The sequence below is a fragment of the Heloderma suspectum genome, chromosome 1 (assembly GCF_057233095.1).
Source record: "Heloderma suspectum isolate Gila_16-S chromosome 1, 16-S_ref, whole genome shotgun sequence".
NCBI lineage: Eukaryota > Metazoa > Chordata > Lepidosauria > Squamata > Helodermatidae > Heloderma > Heloderma suspectum.
The window spans coordinates 262,561,061-262,580,496 of NC_139458.1; the positions used below are offsets into that span (position 1 = coordinate 262,561,061).

The 19,436-nt window shown below is 40.7% G+C and overlaps 1 protein-coding gene across 3 annotated transcripts in view; it reads right to left on the reverse strand.

Moving 5' to 3' along the window:
• Positions 1-19,436, reverse strand: part of KLHL29 (kelch like family member 29) — a 549,854-nt gene that overhangs the window by 15,250 nt on the left and 515,168 nt on the right. For all 3 annotated transcript variants that reach the window (XM_084826507.1, XM_084826506.1, XM_084826509.1), the window contains 2 exons: positions 16,414-16,607; positions 2,622-2,766 (listed from right to left, as the gene is read on the reverse strand). In XM_084826507.1, the coding sequence (XP_084682633.1) occupies positions 2,622-2,766; positions 16,414-16,607 (339 nt within the window). The remainder of the gene's footprint in view (positions 1-2,621; positions 2,767-16,413; positions 16,608-19,436) is intronic.

Here is a 19,436-nt window from a genome sequence, read left to right on the forward strand (position 1 = left end):
AATTTCACTCTTGTTAACGCAGAGGAACAACGAAAATCTGTAATTAGCACAGAAGCAGCAGGAACACAGTGGCTTTGGCTGGGGTTTGGCCTGTAATTTTTTTTGCAAGTGATGTAATGTTAGCTCTAGAACAAATTCTCTTGTCAGCCAAGAGAGGGCACTCTTTAAATAGAAAAGGAGATTCAAAGATATAAATTTTGTTAGTTTTATGTATATTTCCTAGTTTTATTTTCTCTTACAACAATGATAATGATAATAATAATGAGGAGGAGGAGGAGGAAGAGACTTTTACTTAAGCATTGTCTTAATTATTTCTTTCAGGTAGAGAGCAATACTGGGGCTGAAGATTTAGGAAAAGCATCTAGACCTGAGCCAAGCCCTTCAACCTGAAGCTGCTTATTGGTACCCTCACCTCTGCACTCTCTAACCTACTATGGGAAATAACTATAGACCCTCTGATATGGCAGCTGCTTCTGCCCTAGCAACTATTAACTCAAATACTATAACCTGTAAAAAGGGAATGGGAACATTCAAAAAGTTTAAGTTCTATTAACCACAGATGCATTAAACTTTTGCCTCAGTTCTGAACTTTAGAAATCTTGGATATTGTCATGTCCACTGTCAGATCTCATTCAGATTTAATGCTACGCTATGGTTTAATGTTATGCGTTGGGCTTCCACCTCCCCTTCCTTCCTCCTTTGTGCATGAGGGGAGGAAATTTGAAGCTTTCAGTCACAGTTGGGAATAAAATACAGTTTTCCATTTCAGCTGAATAGTTAACAAGCCAGGATAACAAGCCAGGATATCAAACCAATATCACACCATGGTTTGATATCCTGGTTTGTGGTTTGTACAACAATAGTTACCATTTTCCCATATTCAGCCAAAATGGGAAACTACAAAGTGTCACATGCCACAAACAAAAGCTTTAAATTGTGTTCCGTCACGATGTGTGTGTGCATGTGTTGTGTGAGGGAGGGGGTCCAAGCCTGATGTTTCCTGTGGTGCACTGTTATAATGCTAAAACATGGTTTAGCATTCTATTTAAATGTGGCTTCAGACCCTCAGTTGTTTCCCCTCTAATGTTGAGACAGTTTGTGCAACACAAAGCTGACTATATGAAAGTCACTACTCACTGGTTTCACACAATTTCCTATACATAAATCACTTCCGTATGGCAAATGTATCAAAACAATTAACAAATGTATTGCGGCACAGGGTTATGTCAAGTAGAGCCCACTGAAACCGTTGGGTTTAATATATATAGGTACAAAGGGAGAAAAAAGCTTTATACAGTGGGGCCAAAAAGCAGAAAATATACAAGAGATAAAAGTGAATGGAGAGAGCCTGGGACTTTCATATGGGAAATTAATCCTCTGTGAATCAGCTCTGAGTTTTTCTAAGAAGCTGTCTCTTTCCCTATTATGGTACAACATGGGTGCCAGATTTCTGCAACAACAACCCATGAAACCAGTGTTATGCTTACATTAAAGTTCACATTGACTCAAGCATGGCACAAAGTTTTAACAACTTATTTGGTCTTCTTCATATCTAAAACATTTATGTTAAATCACTAGCAGTTTTTATCATCAAATGCTTTTAAAATACCACTTTTTCCTTAGTCAGAATCACAACATTGCTATTATAACACATTGCAGAATAGGTATAATCAAATCTTTGTTCATCTGATTTCAACAGGTATTTCCCATATTAATCATGTGACAATGTTATTTAAACAGCATATGTCTCATTTTCTAAACCTTTTTGGATGTCCCCAAGCTATTTGTGGTTTTGTTTTAAAGGTATATAGCATGGGTAGGCTATATTTTCTATTTATAGAAAACTAGAAATGGCTCATCAAGGTTTCTGCTCAACCTTCACACTCTTCCTCTACTTCCAGGTCCACCTGTGGTCATTTTGGGGAAAAGCTTGGTGGGTTAGAAATGGTCCACGGGCCTTATGTTGCATATCCTTGATAATATTTAATGTTAAATACATTGGCTACAGAGCAATTTTTATGAGAACATTGTTAACATATGTCCACCCTACACAAACCCCTATAAAATGGGTGCCATAGAATAGTAAGATTGGAAGGGGCCTACAAGGCCACCGAGTCCAACCCCCTGCTCAATGCAGGAATCCAAGTCAGAGCATCCCTGACAGATGGCTGTCCAGCCTCGTCTTGAATGCCTCCAGTGTGGGAGAGCCCACCACCTCCCTAGGTAATTGGTTCCATTGTCGTATTGCTCTAACAGTCAGGATGTTTTTCTGTCACCAGTCTTGTTTCAGACTGGGAGAGAATTGAGGCACAGTCAATTCTGGGCTCAAGATCATCCCAATTCTCAAAGAGCACATTAGAGAATTAGACCCATCTGAAAGATCTTGATGCTTAGATACCAACATTTTCAATGATGCAAAGCCAGATAATCAATCTGAGGTTTCAATTAGTATAACCCAGAGAATACTTTACCCTTAAAAAGATATACTAACAGAATGAGAAAGCAAGCATGCTGCATACAACTCAATTCCCACTGTGCTTCTCACTCTAATGCAATAATTTTCTCCAGCAGAAAAATATTGGAGGTGCTGGTAATTCAATCATAATTTTTTGTTGTCTCACCTGCAGAACTGCCTGGAATGGTTCATGTTGGGGCCTGCTTTAATATTGCCTTTTTCTGGGTCATAGATGGTGGTCGCTCGTGCATAAGCTCCTCCAAGAATAAAGATGAAACCATTGAGAGTGACTGCAGGAGCATATTTGTTATCTGTCAATGGAAAGCAACACTGAGATCAGTTTCCAAGTGCAGTACTAGAGCCAGGATTTTATTTATATATTCCCCTTATTTATAGATAAGTCACGTTTCTTGAAACCTCCAAGGCCAGAGAAAGAAAAATTAGGAAGTCTTTTTGCTGCCACTGCTGTTTCTGTTCTTCATTCCTAAACTTCTGAAAGGCACTTTTAAAAAGTTCATTGGTCCTCTCTGTTCCTAGCCCACAGTGGCTGTGATCCAATCTAAGGTGATGTATTCTTATCTCAGAAAGCCAAGCATAGCTCTCTGAAAGCACTTCTTTGCCGCTGAAGCGACCTGTCAAATTGTTTCTGATACAAATTTGCAGCACATTTCAATACGACATGATTAATTTCTAAGCAGCAGATTCATACAGACATTTTCCTTGGTATGTACTGATTCTACCATTTGCCTTTAGGTGAGTCTGTATCTCCTCCCTCATCCCTGCCCCACCCTTGGCACAAATTTTTGAGCCCATTATCATTATCATTATCTCTAGACATACACATGCCACTTGGCTTGAAGGCAAAACAGATCAGAAGCTCTAAATGATACATTATACCATTTGAAAAGGAGACGGTATTTGAATACTTCCTGCCCATACAAAACAGGTAGCATTTATGTTGGGGAGCATTTAACTAACCAGTCTGAAATGGAACAGCCCAGCAACAGATACATCACATAGCAGCTTCTGCTCATGTGTTTTAGTGATACTCAGGGCAGAATCCTATGCATGTTTAGACAGAGAAAAGTCTTGCAACTCCCAGCCAGCAAGTAGGACTTTTTGTAGGATTTTTTTTCTGTCTAAACATTCATAGGATTGCACCCTATGTTATTATAGGTCACATCAGGGGAAACAGATTTTCCACCATTACTCTTGGTTCTTTTATACACACATTTATTTCACATGTATAGATTGGATATTTTATGGATTTAAAAAAAAAATGTATTTATTTGTAATTCACTTTGAATCTCTATGGCTGTAATTACCATACTGAATATTACTGCCCAGGCCACCACACTTAAACACTCCTACAAACTATCCCTAAACTAATAACCTTAGTATAATCTGTTTAGGCAAATGTATTTTAAATACAGTGGCTAACACATCTTTGGTTGATCAAAAGACACCAGGACTGTTCATGCATTCATCTGTGTAGAAGTGAATCCACGGAGGGGGAGCAGGATCACTGTACAAGCAAAAACTGTTTACAAATTCAAGTGAATCCAGGGAGATCGGGGGGCGGGGCGGGGCCTCTGGGCGACCTCCACTCCCTACTCCACACATTCATGTCTACTTTGATGCTTGCATAAAGGGCCCTGCTTTTTGCCGTGTTTAAAATTTCCATTTGGATGGGTTTGGGAAATTAGGGTTATAATAATAGTTATGGTTCTGCTAAGATTTCTAGGGGATGAATACTTTAATACCAGGACATCCATTTCAGAATTTCCAGGAGATATCTCTCCAAGTTAAGAACAATAATGTTAAATTATTTCTTAGTCAGAAGATCTGCTCTTACAGCACATACATGTATCAAAAGAGTAAATGGACACAGGGATTTATCTGTTTACCAACTATTTATCTAGTAATTTATTCAGTTAATGTTGTGACATATGTACAGTTATGTGCTGGAAACTGGTTTTCCCTTGCTTGCAGCACAATTAGGGAAGAGCAGGATGCCATTCCATGGGGTCACACAGATCATTATGCATTCGATTTGGCATCTTTTCTGTGTACATTAGGAAAAAAAAAACTACCACTGCCAATGCCAAACAGGGAATGGTTTTGGCCAGGGAAAGTTAAATCCCATGCACAGCACAAATTGTGCAACTATGCATCGTAATAACAATATGCATCATCTACTCTGATTGCCAATATTTAGGTTGTTCAGAGTATTTTGGCAAAGTTTATAATGGTAGGTGGCAGGAAAGAAGCAGCAGCACAAGCTGTTAGGGGTAGAGCTGTAAGGACAAGGAACGAGGAAACGAAGCCTAACAGTGGGACAAGAAATACCTCAGAGCACAGAAAACCTGGTCCATTGGAACTCCAGCACAGGCCCTCTTCCAGACAATACACACTGTCTAATTTCAGATGTAACCCTGAAACCTTAAGACTTAGTACTTTGATTCCCAAGAAACCAAACTTAACATTAGATTTCAGATTCTATATAATACACACTGCCCTGTTTATAGCAGCGTGCACATTGGCACCAGTTATTCTCCGTATTTTTTTTACTGTATTCTTCATGCAAACTGATTCAATGAATTTAGGATAATATTTCTCCTTGGCTATGGTCCACCATAAATCCTCTTCTTGTGAAGTGTGACCAGTTATGTAGAAAGTGAGAGGCTGCTGAGCCCCAGTTAAGAAGTATACTTAAGCACATGGGCCATACACATACTCACAAGGGACTATTTGTCTAAGACTTCAGTTTTCTAATCACCAGTCAAAGTATATGTGGGAACATTACAGGCACTACTCATATCTAGTCTTTAGTAATAAGTCATATGGTTTGGGAAAGATAGACTTGGGGATTTCAAGTATTAAATTTCAGTCTCTAGATGACATCACATCTCAGGTGTGAGTGAGTGAGAGAATGATAATCTCTCCTGTATCACCCAAACATGAATACCAAAAAAAGCACAGAGAGCATTACATGAAAAGAAAAATTAAAAAGACAAAATCCCACAGCTAGCTAAATTACCTGTATAACATGTAAACCCCCCCCCCCCAGATATCTATGAGAACAGACCATTTTATCTGTGTGATTCTTTAAAAAGACAGGTAGGAACTGATTCAGCAAAAGGATAAAAAGCAAGTAGTTTCCTGCGTTTTCTCTACTATACCATTATTATAATTTGACAGCCTTCTGAGTATCCTATCCTCCTTTTACTGCTTGCAACATCAAAACTCTGCATGTCTGTTTTTGTTATTGACACTAAAAGCTCACTTATATGTGAACCCTCTACATATGCTGATCACATTTTCACAGCCTCTTTTGAGCTAACTTTACTTTGTGGAAGACACATTAAGGGAGCAATCCTACGGCCGCTAGACAGCAGCTAGGTGGCCATAAGATATGCTGTTTTCCGGGAACTGGAAAACTGACCTCCCCCCACTTCTGCGGAGTGAGGAACAGCCCCACGTTTGCAAGAGGAGCGTGGAGCAGCTGGAAAGGGGTGTGGCTAGGGGTGGTCTGGGGTGGGGAGATGATAGCTGCCTGTACGACACATCCAATGTGTTGTACAGCAGCCTCCACCCCTGCTCCGTGCTCCTGCAGCTAGACAGCTGCAATCAGCTGTCTAGCCAAAAAAGCAGGGCAGGAGAAGCGTGGCAGGAACAATCCCCTCCGTACGACTCCTGCCCTGCTTTGGATAGGTGGTCGCCTCCGGGTTCAGAGGCGGCCGCCTATCTAGATAGGATTGCGCCCTAATCTAACGAAAGAGATCTTGACATTTAACCTCAAAAGCCCACAGGGATATTATTCTGGGCTACCTCAAGACAGAAACAGTAACTCCTCAGGAGGCTAATTCCCCGCCTTCATATTCCTTTGTTGTACAAAAGAAAGAACATCTCCCTTTGGTTTCTTAATAGCAGAATTTTGCTTTTATTTCTTATAAGCAGTTAGCATGGATTCTCAGATTCCTTTGTAGTGAGCTAGTGTTATGGTGCTTTTGGTGTCCTTTAACTATTCAGCCTGCTTCTTTTTTCTGACTTAAGCTCTCCTAGAAATTTCTTAGAAAAGAGCAAGCAGGAATGTGACCTCACTTGCTGGTTTCTGGAAGGAAGAATATTATATCAAACAACTAGCTTTTAGATTGCAAAAACATGAGTGAGGTCAGAACGACAGAGAGAACGACTGCCAATGTACTTCTTGGTTATTGTAGTCTACACTGAATTCCCTCAGATGCCCAAGATGGGAATATCCTCATTATTTTTCCATTTAGTTACCAAGTTAACAGTGCAATCCTATACATGCCTATTCAGTAAGCCCCATTGAACCTATTGGGACTTATGTCTAAGTAGACATACGTATATAGGACTGCACTCTAAGACATTTTTAATATGGAAATGCTTTGCAGTATGTATCTTGGTTGTCCTCACAATAAAGAACATATCTTTAGTTTTGCCATAAAATAAATGGCTAACAGATACTGGGCAACTGAACTGAAATACAATTTGGGACTCCTATGAGAAGAGTTGACACTTTATTTAGCCCAACTGTCATCTTAGATTTTTAGTTTGGGGCTCTGCTTCACATTCCTAACCCTCATCAAGTAACTGTAATGTCAAGGAGCAAGGCCTTCACAATGGTAGCTTCAGCTCTACATAATATTTCCCAGTAGAAACCCATTGGTGTCAAGTTGCTTTTGATCTTTGGGAACCAAGTGAAGACATTTCAACAAGTTATTTCTTGATGGCATATGCGCATATATATATATATATATATATATTTATTATATTTTATTTATTATTACATTTATATCCCAGCTTTTTCCTCTATAAGAAACCCAAGGCAACTTACATGGTTCTCCTCCTCTCCGTTTTATTCTCACAACAAACCTGTGAAGTAGGTTAGGCTGAGAGTCAGTGACTGGCCCAAAGTCACCCAGTGGGCTTCAGGGCCAAGTGAGGACTAGAACTCGGGTCTCCAGAGTCCCAAACACTCTAACCACTATACCGCACTGGCCCCACTATATTTATTACATCTATCTATCTATCTATCTATCTAATATATGTAACTACTTATTGTTGTTCTTATTATGGATTCTTTTGAATATTTGGTATGTATTCATTTTTTAAAATTTTTGTAAGAAGTCTTAATTTTATAATTTTTAATTTATATCTGGACTTTTGTGTGTAACACAGACCCTCAATGACCTTTTAATCTTTAAGAAAGATGGGATATATATTTTAAAATGAATAATCTGTACCATACTGGCATTCCCAATGGATAGTTTTCAAAGTTATGCTGATTATCCCCTCCAGTATCCATAAGTAAGCACCCTTAATTTTGGGTGGTGACAGTTCTGCCCTATTTTGTCTGTAGTGTTGCACAATAGAACACAAAAATGTCATGATTTTCTCCATCAAGGCCATTTTTTGGAAACCTAGAAATAAAAATAGAACAAAGATAAGGATACTGATAAAAAAAAAACATAGAGCTCAAAACCACAAGCATGTTGTCATCCAGGCAGGCTGATGTATCAAGGTACACTGTTCAAGATTTGCTGCTAAGAATAAAAATGAAAGGTTGTATCCAACGGTGTCCTTCCACCAGTGGTACAGACTCCTCTGGCAGATCAGTTTCCCCCTCCTCCTTGCATCCCCAGCACAACCTCCAAATCTTCTCCACATAATGTACTTTTAAAAAATCAAGACAGAAAAAGGGCACAGGGTACAAGCAGAATCAGTAGGTGCATCTCTACATGGAGAATGCTTATAGCTGAAGGAGAGATATGTGTTCTTTCCTTCAAATTAAGTTATAGCTCACTGGATGCTGGATATTTCCTGCTGTAAAAATATTAAAATAAAATTGTCCACACAGAAACAGTTGAGATTTTAAGGGCAGAGAATGTGTACATGCATGGGGGTTTAATGAAAACACCAACTTTAAAGGAGAAGCAAGACTTCCTATTTTCTTTCCTTATATATACATGTCAGGATCATCCATATTGCCCACTGGAATTTCTGTGGTATTTGCACATTTTGGACAGATGGGTGGTTGCAAGTCTAGTATAAGGCATATAGAAGAACATTTCCCATAACAAATGTAGACAACCTGATAGTGACTGGGTTCACATGACATGACAGCCCATAGTGGGTGACAAGTCACAGGGGTTGCTGTGTTGTATGAACCCAGACCAATTCCGGCAGCATGGCTTGTGCGTGGGCAACAAGCCATCCTAACAACCCATGGCTTGTTTGAGGAGGTTTTATCCATGACGGGTTGGTTGGTCCCAACGCAGCACTGCCAAGTGCCAACCCATCATGGGTTGCAGGCATTGGTGAGCAAGCCGCTCGGCAAAAGCAGCAGAAACTCCTGCTGCTCTTGCCAAGTGGTCTTGCCCGTGTCACAGTGACAGCCCCTCCACTGGTGCCTAAGTGGCAGTTTGGAGTGGCTGTCACTCATTCAGGAACCCCCCCCTTTAAAAAAAAAACGTTGCATTCTGACATTTGCACATATGGGGGCTGATTATTTTTTATTATAATTTTTTTGGCCCGGGGAATGTAGGCAAATGTCTTTGTACATTTTTATTTTTAAAAATTTTGGTTGGGTTTTCTCAATTGTGGAGGTGCGCAATTGCAACTGTCAAATATATATAGCCTTGCCGTGCCCATTGCCTTCTATGTTTTAGCTGTCAAGGTATGAAGCATACAGGGTAACTGACAAGATGAGGCCGCATATACGCTAGTTTGACAGTCTCTGACAGCTGACAGGTGGGGAGGGGGGGAGAGGAAAGGGGAACAGATTGGCCCCTTAACAAACTTATCCTTAAGTTCTGAAGTGTGGGATTTACCCTTGGGGTTGCAATAGGAGTGGAAGCGGGGGACTTGACGGCAGACAAGACAGGTTCTGCCGCCAAGTCCCCTGGAAGACTGAGCAGAGCTGGCTGGAGGACTGAGGGGCAAAAACCCACGGTAAGCCCGAGCTGCTGTCAGGCTCACCAAGGGTTGTTCCGATGACAACCCATGCTGTGTGTGGGTTGTCGTGTCATGAGAACTCACCCAGTATCTCTAAATGATCTAAAAGAGAATCCCTGACTGCTAAATGCCCTCCCATGCCTCCAGCAACTCAGAGGATTCCATTCCATCTCACTGTAACCCTTGACCAATATTACAAAGAGTTTTGAAACAACTGCAGGAATTCAATATGATTGCAAATATTACATAAATTGTTGGAATTGCTCTAAATGGTCAAATCCAAACTGGCAAAGATATTCTGGGATGGGTCATTGTTATGATCACATGAAAGAAACCTAAGAGCCCCTTTGTAAGATGCATAGCTATTCATTAGTAAAAGGGAGCAATCCTATCCATGTTAGACCGAAGGGAGCAATCCTATGGATGTTAGATAGAGAAAGGTTCTACAACTAACTCCCAGCATTCCCCAGTCAGCCATGCTGTCTGGATAATGCTGCGAGCTGTCGGATTTTCTTCTGCCTCAAGATGCATCGGATTGCACCCTAAATGGAAAACTAGCTAATGGAAACAAAATCTCCTTTCAAAAGCCAGTGCCTGAAAATCTGTCTGCATATCTAAGGCAGAGCAGAATCCTAAGACTAGCCTAGCCAATCAACTTACAGTAATGGGATAACAGGACACTGGCTACCTGGTGTGTGACGGGCTGCAGTCTGATTCCTAGCATAGCTAAGAGAGGACTGAGCTGCAAATAGGGTGATTAGCAAGTGCTTCTAGGATTTCAGGCAGCTGGCGAGGGCTCTTGTTGCTCCTTGAAGCCAAGAGTCTACGAGACAGGCTCTATACCTCAAGCACTGTCAGCACCCAGCTTCAGATAAATAGGAGGAATGCCCCAGCAATGGCTGTACAAAGCAATCGACCCAAACAATGCAAGCAGGAGGTGATGCGTAGCACTAGGGAGAAATAAACAACCAACAAAATACAGAAGGACAGGAGAGCCTGTGCACATAAGAAAGGGAACTGTTTTAAACCAGTACTTGTTCATTCACCTTCCCTCCACAGAACAGCAAATATTCTGCTATTTCCATAAATAGAAAGTCATCTGAAGCCCTCTATCGTAAGTCTAACAAATTATCATCATTCCATTCTAATGATGTGTGTGCCAGAGCATGTTTTTGTTTTGGTTTGAATGTGGGAGCTTACTATTGCAAATTTTGCCTGGAATATTTTGTTTCCTGAACCACACTGCTCTCCACCCCTGAACAAATATATACAAGGCAGGCAAAAGGGCATTCAGAAGAAAATAACAGAACAAGGAAGTCCTAGAAGGGAAAGCCTCGTGGGGTAATGGAACCTGTTCGGAGCGGGAGTGTTTATACATAACTGTTAAAGGTAAAATTCAAGACTGGTTCAAGGAATGAGATTTTCAAAAAATGCAGAGCACAAATAGGGGGTGATGGAGACAATTTTCTGAAGGTCTAAGCTTCCTTAGATAAGGGGCATTAACATAAGGCTCCAGAACATGCCACTCACTATCCCACACTACTGGTCTCACTATCCAGCCTCAGGGGTAGGTGATGCTTCATCGCTAGGATTTTCACCTCATTCAGGAAGTACAAATTAAAACTCTAAATATCTGGACTACCCCCATTTTTCTGTGGAGAATTTTTGAAGAACACTCTTCTGTCTACCAGTACATATCCAGAGGAATACTCTATGTGTATCTTATAATAATGAAATTGCTGTTGGGATTATCATGGAATTGGCAAGACTAAGTATATTAAAAAAATTATCACTCATGTGTCACTCCCTTAAGACTGAACTCTTAAAGTTAAAAATAGAAGCATTACTAGGAAAAATGACATGAAACAAAGGATACCTAAATTTAGAGTTTAAATGAGAACAAATTCTTATCCGTAAAGTATGCAAAACCTCTCAAGGAAGGGATACTTTGGGATCCCGTTACTTGCTTAACCAAAATCCAAGAGAAAGCACAGAACAGTTGTTGTTGTTCTTATTACAAAGCCTGATAATCTGCGCGGAGATTATCTGTCCTTCATATGGATTGGGCCATATGAAGGACTTGATTGGTAAAATGTCCCATATTTGTCGATGGTGAGGCTCTTTCTGGCTCACCGACAACATCATCAGAGGAAGACATAGGGGCAGCACAGAAGAATAAGAAGTTGAATCCAACTCATAATCTTCAGCATCCGACTGTTGGGTCATGATGGCTGTGAGAAGTTCCTCTTGATGTCAAGTCGTCACCGGTGATGGAGCCATGACAGTCAGAATAGGAGTGACAAAGACCATCCAGGAGTTGGCAGTTCTGAGAGTTCCTTAGCTGAAGTAGATTGCTTCGGTGATGCAGATCATGGCGAAGCCATGCCTGACGATTTAGCAGATACCTCCAAAATGCGAGACCTCTGCCCTTTGGGAGCATCTACTGCTTCCAAAGCCTTTTTCCACAGTGCTGCCTTCAACCTGTCTGCCTGGCTTGCATAAGCCTGCTTGGAAAAGGACTGATACACCTCAACTACGTGTGCTTCTCCTAGGCAGAATAAACATAAAGAGTGGCTGTCCGTGGAGGGGGGGGCAACTTGCTCCCACAACACACGCACTTTCGAAAAGGGGCATGTAGGGCCATCCGCCTGAGGCGGATATCGATCAAAGACCACGAGCCACGAAACAAAAAACACCAAATATAAAGTTAGAATAATGATGGAAGAAGAGAACAGCAGGAACAAACCTAAAAAATAAAGAATAGAACCTCAGCAACTGAGGCGAAAAACAACCAATTTGATTGCAAGAAGTTCCCTTTGAAGTAACCACTATGGTGGTCGAAAGAGAACTGAGGGAACGGCTGAGAACCCACTAGGACTGCAGTGGACAGTGGGAGGAGGGCTCCCGCCAAAAATGATCCTCAGCTAGAAGTTTCCCGAATTGAGGCTCCGTGCAGGCACAGAGCCCATATGTGTGATGCACAGAGCCCACGAAGAAGAATATAACATTGTTGAAATTGGTCCCAAGTTTTTAAAAGCAAATAATTGGGACTATTGAACTGTTTATAAGGCAGCTTAGGAATATGAGGAAGAACTGGACAGACATTGCAATGAGTGTCTGCAGTCTTCTCATCTTGCCATGACAGAGTGTTTATAGTGAGCATGCACATAAACAGCCTGATGATTTCCCCAAGACACTTATATGAGGTAGAGATGGAAAAGTTCTGAGAAACTAGGTGCTAGATAACCTTCCAAGCATGAAATGTGATCCTCCACCAGGTGCACTGGCTGGGGAGGCTATGGTGTGTGACTGCTTTCTCCACCTGCGGAAAGTCCACATGCAGAAAAACTGGGCATAAAGGGGACTGCTTCACTGAGGCTTTCTATGGCTAGGGCAAGCCCAGAGGAGTGCAGCCAAGATGGCTCAGTTTCCTCCACTCTGCGGAGTGAAGGTGACTGAGCTGACTTGGCTGTGCCTGTCCCACGTCCTCCCCAATGGGGAAAGCAAGGGGGAGGCAAAGCCAAGGTCCAGGTGGATCATCCACCAGGTGCTGTGCAGGGGTGTTCCCCGGCTGGGGAAAGCTCACATGCAGCAAAACCAGGTCCTCAGACAAAGTGCCTACTGGAGGAGCTCCAGTCGGCACTTCAGCTGGGGACTAAATGGTGTCAGGGAGCATGGCCCTGCCAGGGCGTGGAACCCTCTGCCATCAGGTAATTTTTTTGAAAAAGTAGCCTTGATTTATCTGTTTTTGTGTTTCACTGTTTTTAGCATCTGGGTTTCATTTGACTTTTACTGCATATGTACAATGCATTTTAAACATATTTCATGGATTTTGTTAGCTACTCTCTACTCCCACACCCCCGCCTTAAAAAAAAAAAAGAGGAGGAGGAAAGATAGACTAAAACATTTAAAAATAAAACTAAACATAGAGCTGGAGAATGAAACTGTGTTTCTGCTGTAGAAGCTTAAAGCAAAGGCCCTTTCCAACTGATAGCGTCATTGTGATATCATGGTAGTTGTATACACCACTAATTTACTAATAGACAGTGTATTTCCATGTCTATACTCATCATAGCCAGTTCTGAACTGTTAACCGTTTTTGTGGCGTAAGATCTCTGAAATGTATAGGGGTTTGAAACCGAGTTCCCCACTGGCTCATATTACCAGCATACCCAGTGGTACATGCCTCAGAAATTAGATTATTGATTAAACAGAGAAGAAGAATAAATTACAAGCTAGCAACAACTGAGACACAGCAGTGGTTGGTTCTAAAGAAAGACTTGTGTTCCAGTTCATTATAATTCTCAGCTAAAGAGCTTGGCTCCTACCTCAGGTTGCTGAGATATATGGCTTTTCCGTGCTCCAGATTACCCTGGGTTAGTCCAAGATCTCGGTCATCATTTTTGCACTTTCCAGAGGAGAGGCCATGTTAGGTCATTGCAGCAAAAACAATGAAGAGTCTTGTGGCACCTTAAAACCTAAAATTGTTAGTCTAAATATAAATGATTAGACTTTAAGGTGCCACAGGACTCCTTGTCACTTTTGCACAACCACTGTTGATGCAACCAACAGAGCTGCCTTTGAGGTCAGTTCTCCAACTTTGCCAGAATACAATATTTCTAGTCCCTCCAAGTGCAACACAGGATTAATTAATAATTTTCTCAGTTTAATGCTGTCCTTTCTCCAAAGGGCTAGGGTACGTACTCTCCCATTTCAGTCCTTACAACAACACAGTATAGGTTGGTTAGGCAGAGAAAGGTGATTAGTTCAAGGTCATCCAGTGAACTTTGTGGCTGAGGAGGGACTTTGAACAGTCCATAAAACAGCCCTTAAAATCTAACCAGTACACAGCACTTGCACTCATGGTGAAGTTCACTCTCATTGTGTTCCAACATGTCTCCAAATGGTGACTCACAATTTATTGCCGTAAGGGTCCTAAGAATAAGCTAAGAAAGAACACTGAGTTTGGAGACACGTTGAAAGAATCAGATTACTAGGTCGCCCTATGGTGAAATCAACTTGAGGTGACTTCACATCACATCAAAACCATGAGCCAGATTGATTTCAAGAGTAAAGAAGACTAGACAGCTCAGGTGGATTTAATATTCTGGCCCAGGGCTCGGATATAGGCACAGCTAAGGAAAAGCGGAAGAAGGAGAGCTTGGCAGGCCTATCGAATGCTTTAATCTCTCCAAGATATAAATTGCAGGGAAGGAAAAAGTCTGTCAAAATGTGAGCGGCTGCCCATTTATTGCACAGAATCAACAAACAGATAGGATGTCTTTCAGGCAAAATGACCTTGGGGGCGGGCATAAAGACAGGATGGACTTCTGCCTCATGATAAACTCCAAGAAACTTTCAAAGCTGCTGTGGAAAGTTTGTGAACAAAACCAAAATGTCACTGGACTTGCATTTTAGTTCAGCGTATAGCTTCCCCACACAAATACTCACATAGCTTAGGTTCTATTTAAAATGGCAACAATCAAATTTCTGGAGAGGAAACCCTTCACTCTTTCCCTTACAGGGGTCTGATCAATTTTTGGAGATCTTAACTGAACCTGTGTATTCCATATCTTTTTTAAAAAAGCAAATTAACTGCTATTATTTATCTTTGGGCAAAATCACAAAATGGTAGCTTTACTGTAATGTTCTCCTCCTTCTGAGTATTGTACAAACATTAGCTAATTAGTTACTTTTATTCCAAGGAAGCATAAATATCCTTTCATTATCTGGAGATCTGACATATTTTTGTTAGGGCATAAAGCTATCTATTTGCAAATTTGTACTTCGGGATAGTTGGGGATAATTTTTTCAAGTCTGTATGGGTTGACAACTGTTAGACACTATAACGAGTCTGGGGAATGAACTGCTGCTTCTGCGGGTCTTTTATTATTTTTGTAAGGAGCAAGAACACTTTTTTAAATAATACATTCAGCTTTGCAGTCTGCTCAGAGTACAGGAAAACCTCATAATGTCACTCAGTGGATTATATGAACTGCAGCAGTGTGTGCATGTGACAGAAAGAGCTATGGAATGGGTTTGTTTGCACTGCTGTAATATATAAACATGACTGCCAGTGGTTAACGTTGTCCTGCTGGGTGATTCAAGCTATATCGTATGCACGTCATGTCACGTTAGGCTGAACACCAAGAGCAGTCAAGGAACAGGAAAGAAAATGTTACACCCACAAATTGATGCTACAAACAAGTGTCACATCCACAATGTCCGAAGAAAGGATAACAATAGCTAAAATACAAATACTGGTCCACAAGCTACAGGACTTTGGCTTAATGCAAGAGAGGACGCTTGTGGACTTTTCTGAAGACCGATTCATACAACCATTTTAAGGGGCAGAAAATCACCATGATGTGATCTTTACATCAACTTTCATGTAGAATCCCACCTGCACAGAAAAATCACAAACCATTGAATGGAAACTCTTTAAAAAGCAAGGGTATGCTTTTTATATAGACGCTGTCATGTTCAAATAAGGATCCCATGATTTGGGCATTACCTTGTATAGGTAGTGAGAGGATGGAGTGTGTGACCTCCTACTATTATTGCATCTAAAAGTGAGGGGTGGTGGTGACGTAACATTTGAACAGGGTCAGAGGTGATAATTTCTGATATCATAATCACGGGGTATACATGCCTCTGTTGGCCTTTTCCACTCTCCCCTAGGAACCCACCAATTTTTAGGGAATAACCAGGAGGAGTCATCACTGCACTAACTGGTCTGCAGTGTGGGTTAATACACACTATTAATGTCCTCGACCTACATTGGTACCATATACACATATCTGTTAGGCTGCCTAATAATCTGCATTAATAATCTTACAAAAATTCATTATGTTTTCATCATTGTTTTCAGTACATACAATTTTGAATATATCATTTTCCAGCAATTCAACAGCACGATATTCATTGTTGTACCCTGCTCCCCCCAATTTATATTTTGAAATGTGGTCTCTGTTTACCTATCATGGGTGACTCTATAAAACTCCAAGCATTAGTCTGAGGGACATATGACTGCAGAACTCCAGCAGCACGGCCGGCCTCATTGACTCCACCAAACACATAGATTTTCCCCCCACAAACCGTTGCAGCTGCAGAATGCACAGCCTTTGGCAAAGGAGCGACTGTCTCCCATTGATTGGTGATTGTGTCGTACCTAAAACACAAAGACATATGAATAAGCCTACAGTGATTGGCACAGACCAATGGCTAGCCAGGAAAACATCTTGGCAAATAAATCTTCTAACCCATAACAATGCAGGCAGTAGATAGTTAACATTATCAATGTCTTCTACACTTTTTAATGCAGACAATGTCCAGGGAGGGAAGGGGCTGGGGGAATGAAATCTATTCTCTATGTATGCCTCTCAAGTCTTATTATTTCCCAGGCTAAAAAAAAATCCAAGATACCTTTGTCAATATGACTTTTACTAATTAATTTCTGTTAATTAGAATAGAATGAGATTATTCTTGCAAATCAGTGGAGTGATATCAAACAGCAACTGGAAACAGGCAAGTGTTAATGCACTTAAATTGTTTAGCTTGAAGATCATCTGATCTTCAGACATAATGCAACATGATAGCTCTCTTTGCCTCAGTTAACTAGACATTAAATGTGGATGTCGGTGATGTGCAAGTTGCCTCTATTTAATTTTCAGCACATGGGCAAAACTACCACACTTCACTGCAGGATGCTGAAAATGCTAATGGAAAATGTGCTGCAGGAATAAGATTTCACTGCTGCATCCATTTTTCCATGTAGCACAGAAGATAAGAACATGTGTTAGAGCGCTAAATTAGTTCTAAGGTCATTGGCATCAGATTTAATTAAGCCATTGACCATAAAGATGTACAGTTAATAAACCACAGATGAAGATTCATTTTAGACAATGTCACCGGTTCAGAGACTTATTTTTTTAAGCTAACATGGCAGTGATCCAAATAACACCTGCAAAATGAGACTGGGAGTAAAAAACAAAATGGTTGTTAGGCTTCAATATTTCCATGGAATTGCAACACATCCTGATAAATAGCAGATTCATAAACCTAATAGCTGGAGTAGTAAATTACAAGAATAAATTACAACTCTCTCTCTCTCTCTCCCTCTCTCTGTCACACACACACACACACACACAATCACCTAATGCCACTGAGGAATTACAGTTAACAAACATGAAAATTGTCTGCATTCATGATTTCTGACTCGGGATTTTTTTTTTCTGCAATGGACTTCTCTATTGTTAATGAAATTTTAGATGGTGCCTCTAACTGTTAAGAGTAAAAAAAGGCAGGTGGGGAGGGGAACTGAGAAAGATAAAAGGCAAAGGAGAACTTATTAATATTCTAAACTGTAGTAAATACATTTGCATGATCTTAATTTCAAAAGCAGTTAAAAATAGAGTAACATGAATATCCATAATGGAATTAAATGTGTAATTAAATAAGGGAAGTGATGTACAAGAAAGAACATGTGAAAGACACATTCTAAAGGTGTTCAATCTCTTCTAAATTCTCTCTGATAGAATGCCTTTTTAGGAAAAAAATGAACCAAAGGGGGAAACAGAAATTAGCTAATTGGCACATTCCCAGGGCAGGATTCATTGTACAATGTTTTGTTTCCAGAATAGGGCTTCCAGATTGACATTCAGACACTTTCACATGTACAATTTATCGCCTAAATCTACACCTCAAATATGTCCAAAGACAAGCAGAGACTTGTGAAATTTCTGAAATATTGCCCTCTCCTCAAATACGGAACTGTACTTTCGTGCATGGGTGTGCGTCAGCGAGTGAGGTAACCTTCTAATCCTAAAGCGCCCAGAGAGAGTGAGATAGATGATTAAAGAGGTGAGTGCAGTCTGACCCTCAACGGATGCAGCTTTTCAGGTTCCCAACATCCTTCCATTAAATCTTGGGGATGTTGAGCTTTGTAGTTTTTAATTAAACCAAAACAGAATAGGTCACAGAGTTCACTTCATAAAATTTTCCTTCCAATCCACTGTCTCTGGTTATTTGCTTCACAAACAGGTAAACAATTTAATTCTGGCTTCTTTCTTTACACTTCTCTGCTTGCCTCAGGTATACGGAAAACATAATTCTCTCCTCCACGCCCCGTCCCCCTGTGAAACCAACAGGGTTTATTTACAGTCAAGAAATGTACATACAGTGGGGTGCAAAGTGTCCTTAAAATGCACAACACTTCAGTTTCAGTTCAGATTAAGACTAAGAACAACAAAAAGTTGGCTGCAAAACATGCTTCACCAATTTTGATTTTTTTAACAGAAGAATGTGCTAAAATACTAATGCAAATATTAAGATCCTGAATTAGTGTACTGGCTTTACTTTCAGCATGGGTCAAGAATCTGTTTGGTACGTAGCGGGAACAAGATCTCTAGATTTAGGGGAAGATCCTAAATCTACATCTTTAGAATGTTCAAACACTGGCAGATACACCAATACCACAATGAAACGGACACTTCCACACTAGCCCTTTTCTCCAGAATTGATTTCTTTTGCTCACTCAGCTTTTCTGGAGAATCCAGTTAAGGTTGCTGCCAGGCATTTGTGATCCAGCGTTTTCCCTGCTATCCTTCTGCCTCGATTTGTGTGGGTTCTTCTGCCTTGCTGTGCTCCTGCAATGCCAGTCTTTCATGTACAGACAAAGAGTTACTGATTCACCTAGCAGAGACGAGTGGTCCGTGAGCCAGCTGATGATATGGCTGGCAAAGCTCCACCTTTGTACATTTCCTGTCCTGCAATTCCTGCTGGTCCTGCCACCAGTTATTTATTTTAATTTAGAAAGATTCCATACCACTTTTCTTTTTTTTTTCTTTTTCTTTTTCATCCCAAAGTGGTTCATAAGATTAAATCATGATAAAATACCGTAAAACAAATCAATAAAACAACAATAAAATAACATATCTCATTAAAACAGCAAGGGGTAGCTAGCAATGCTAATGGACCAGACCTGTCCTGCGCACACAGT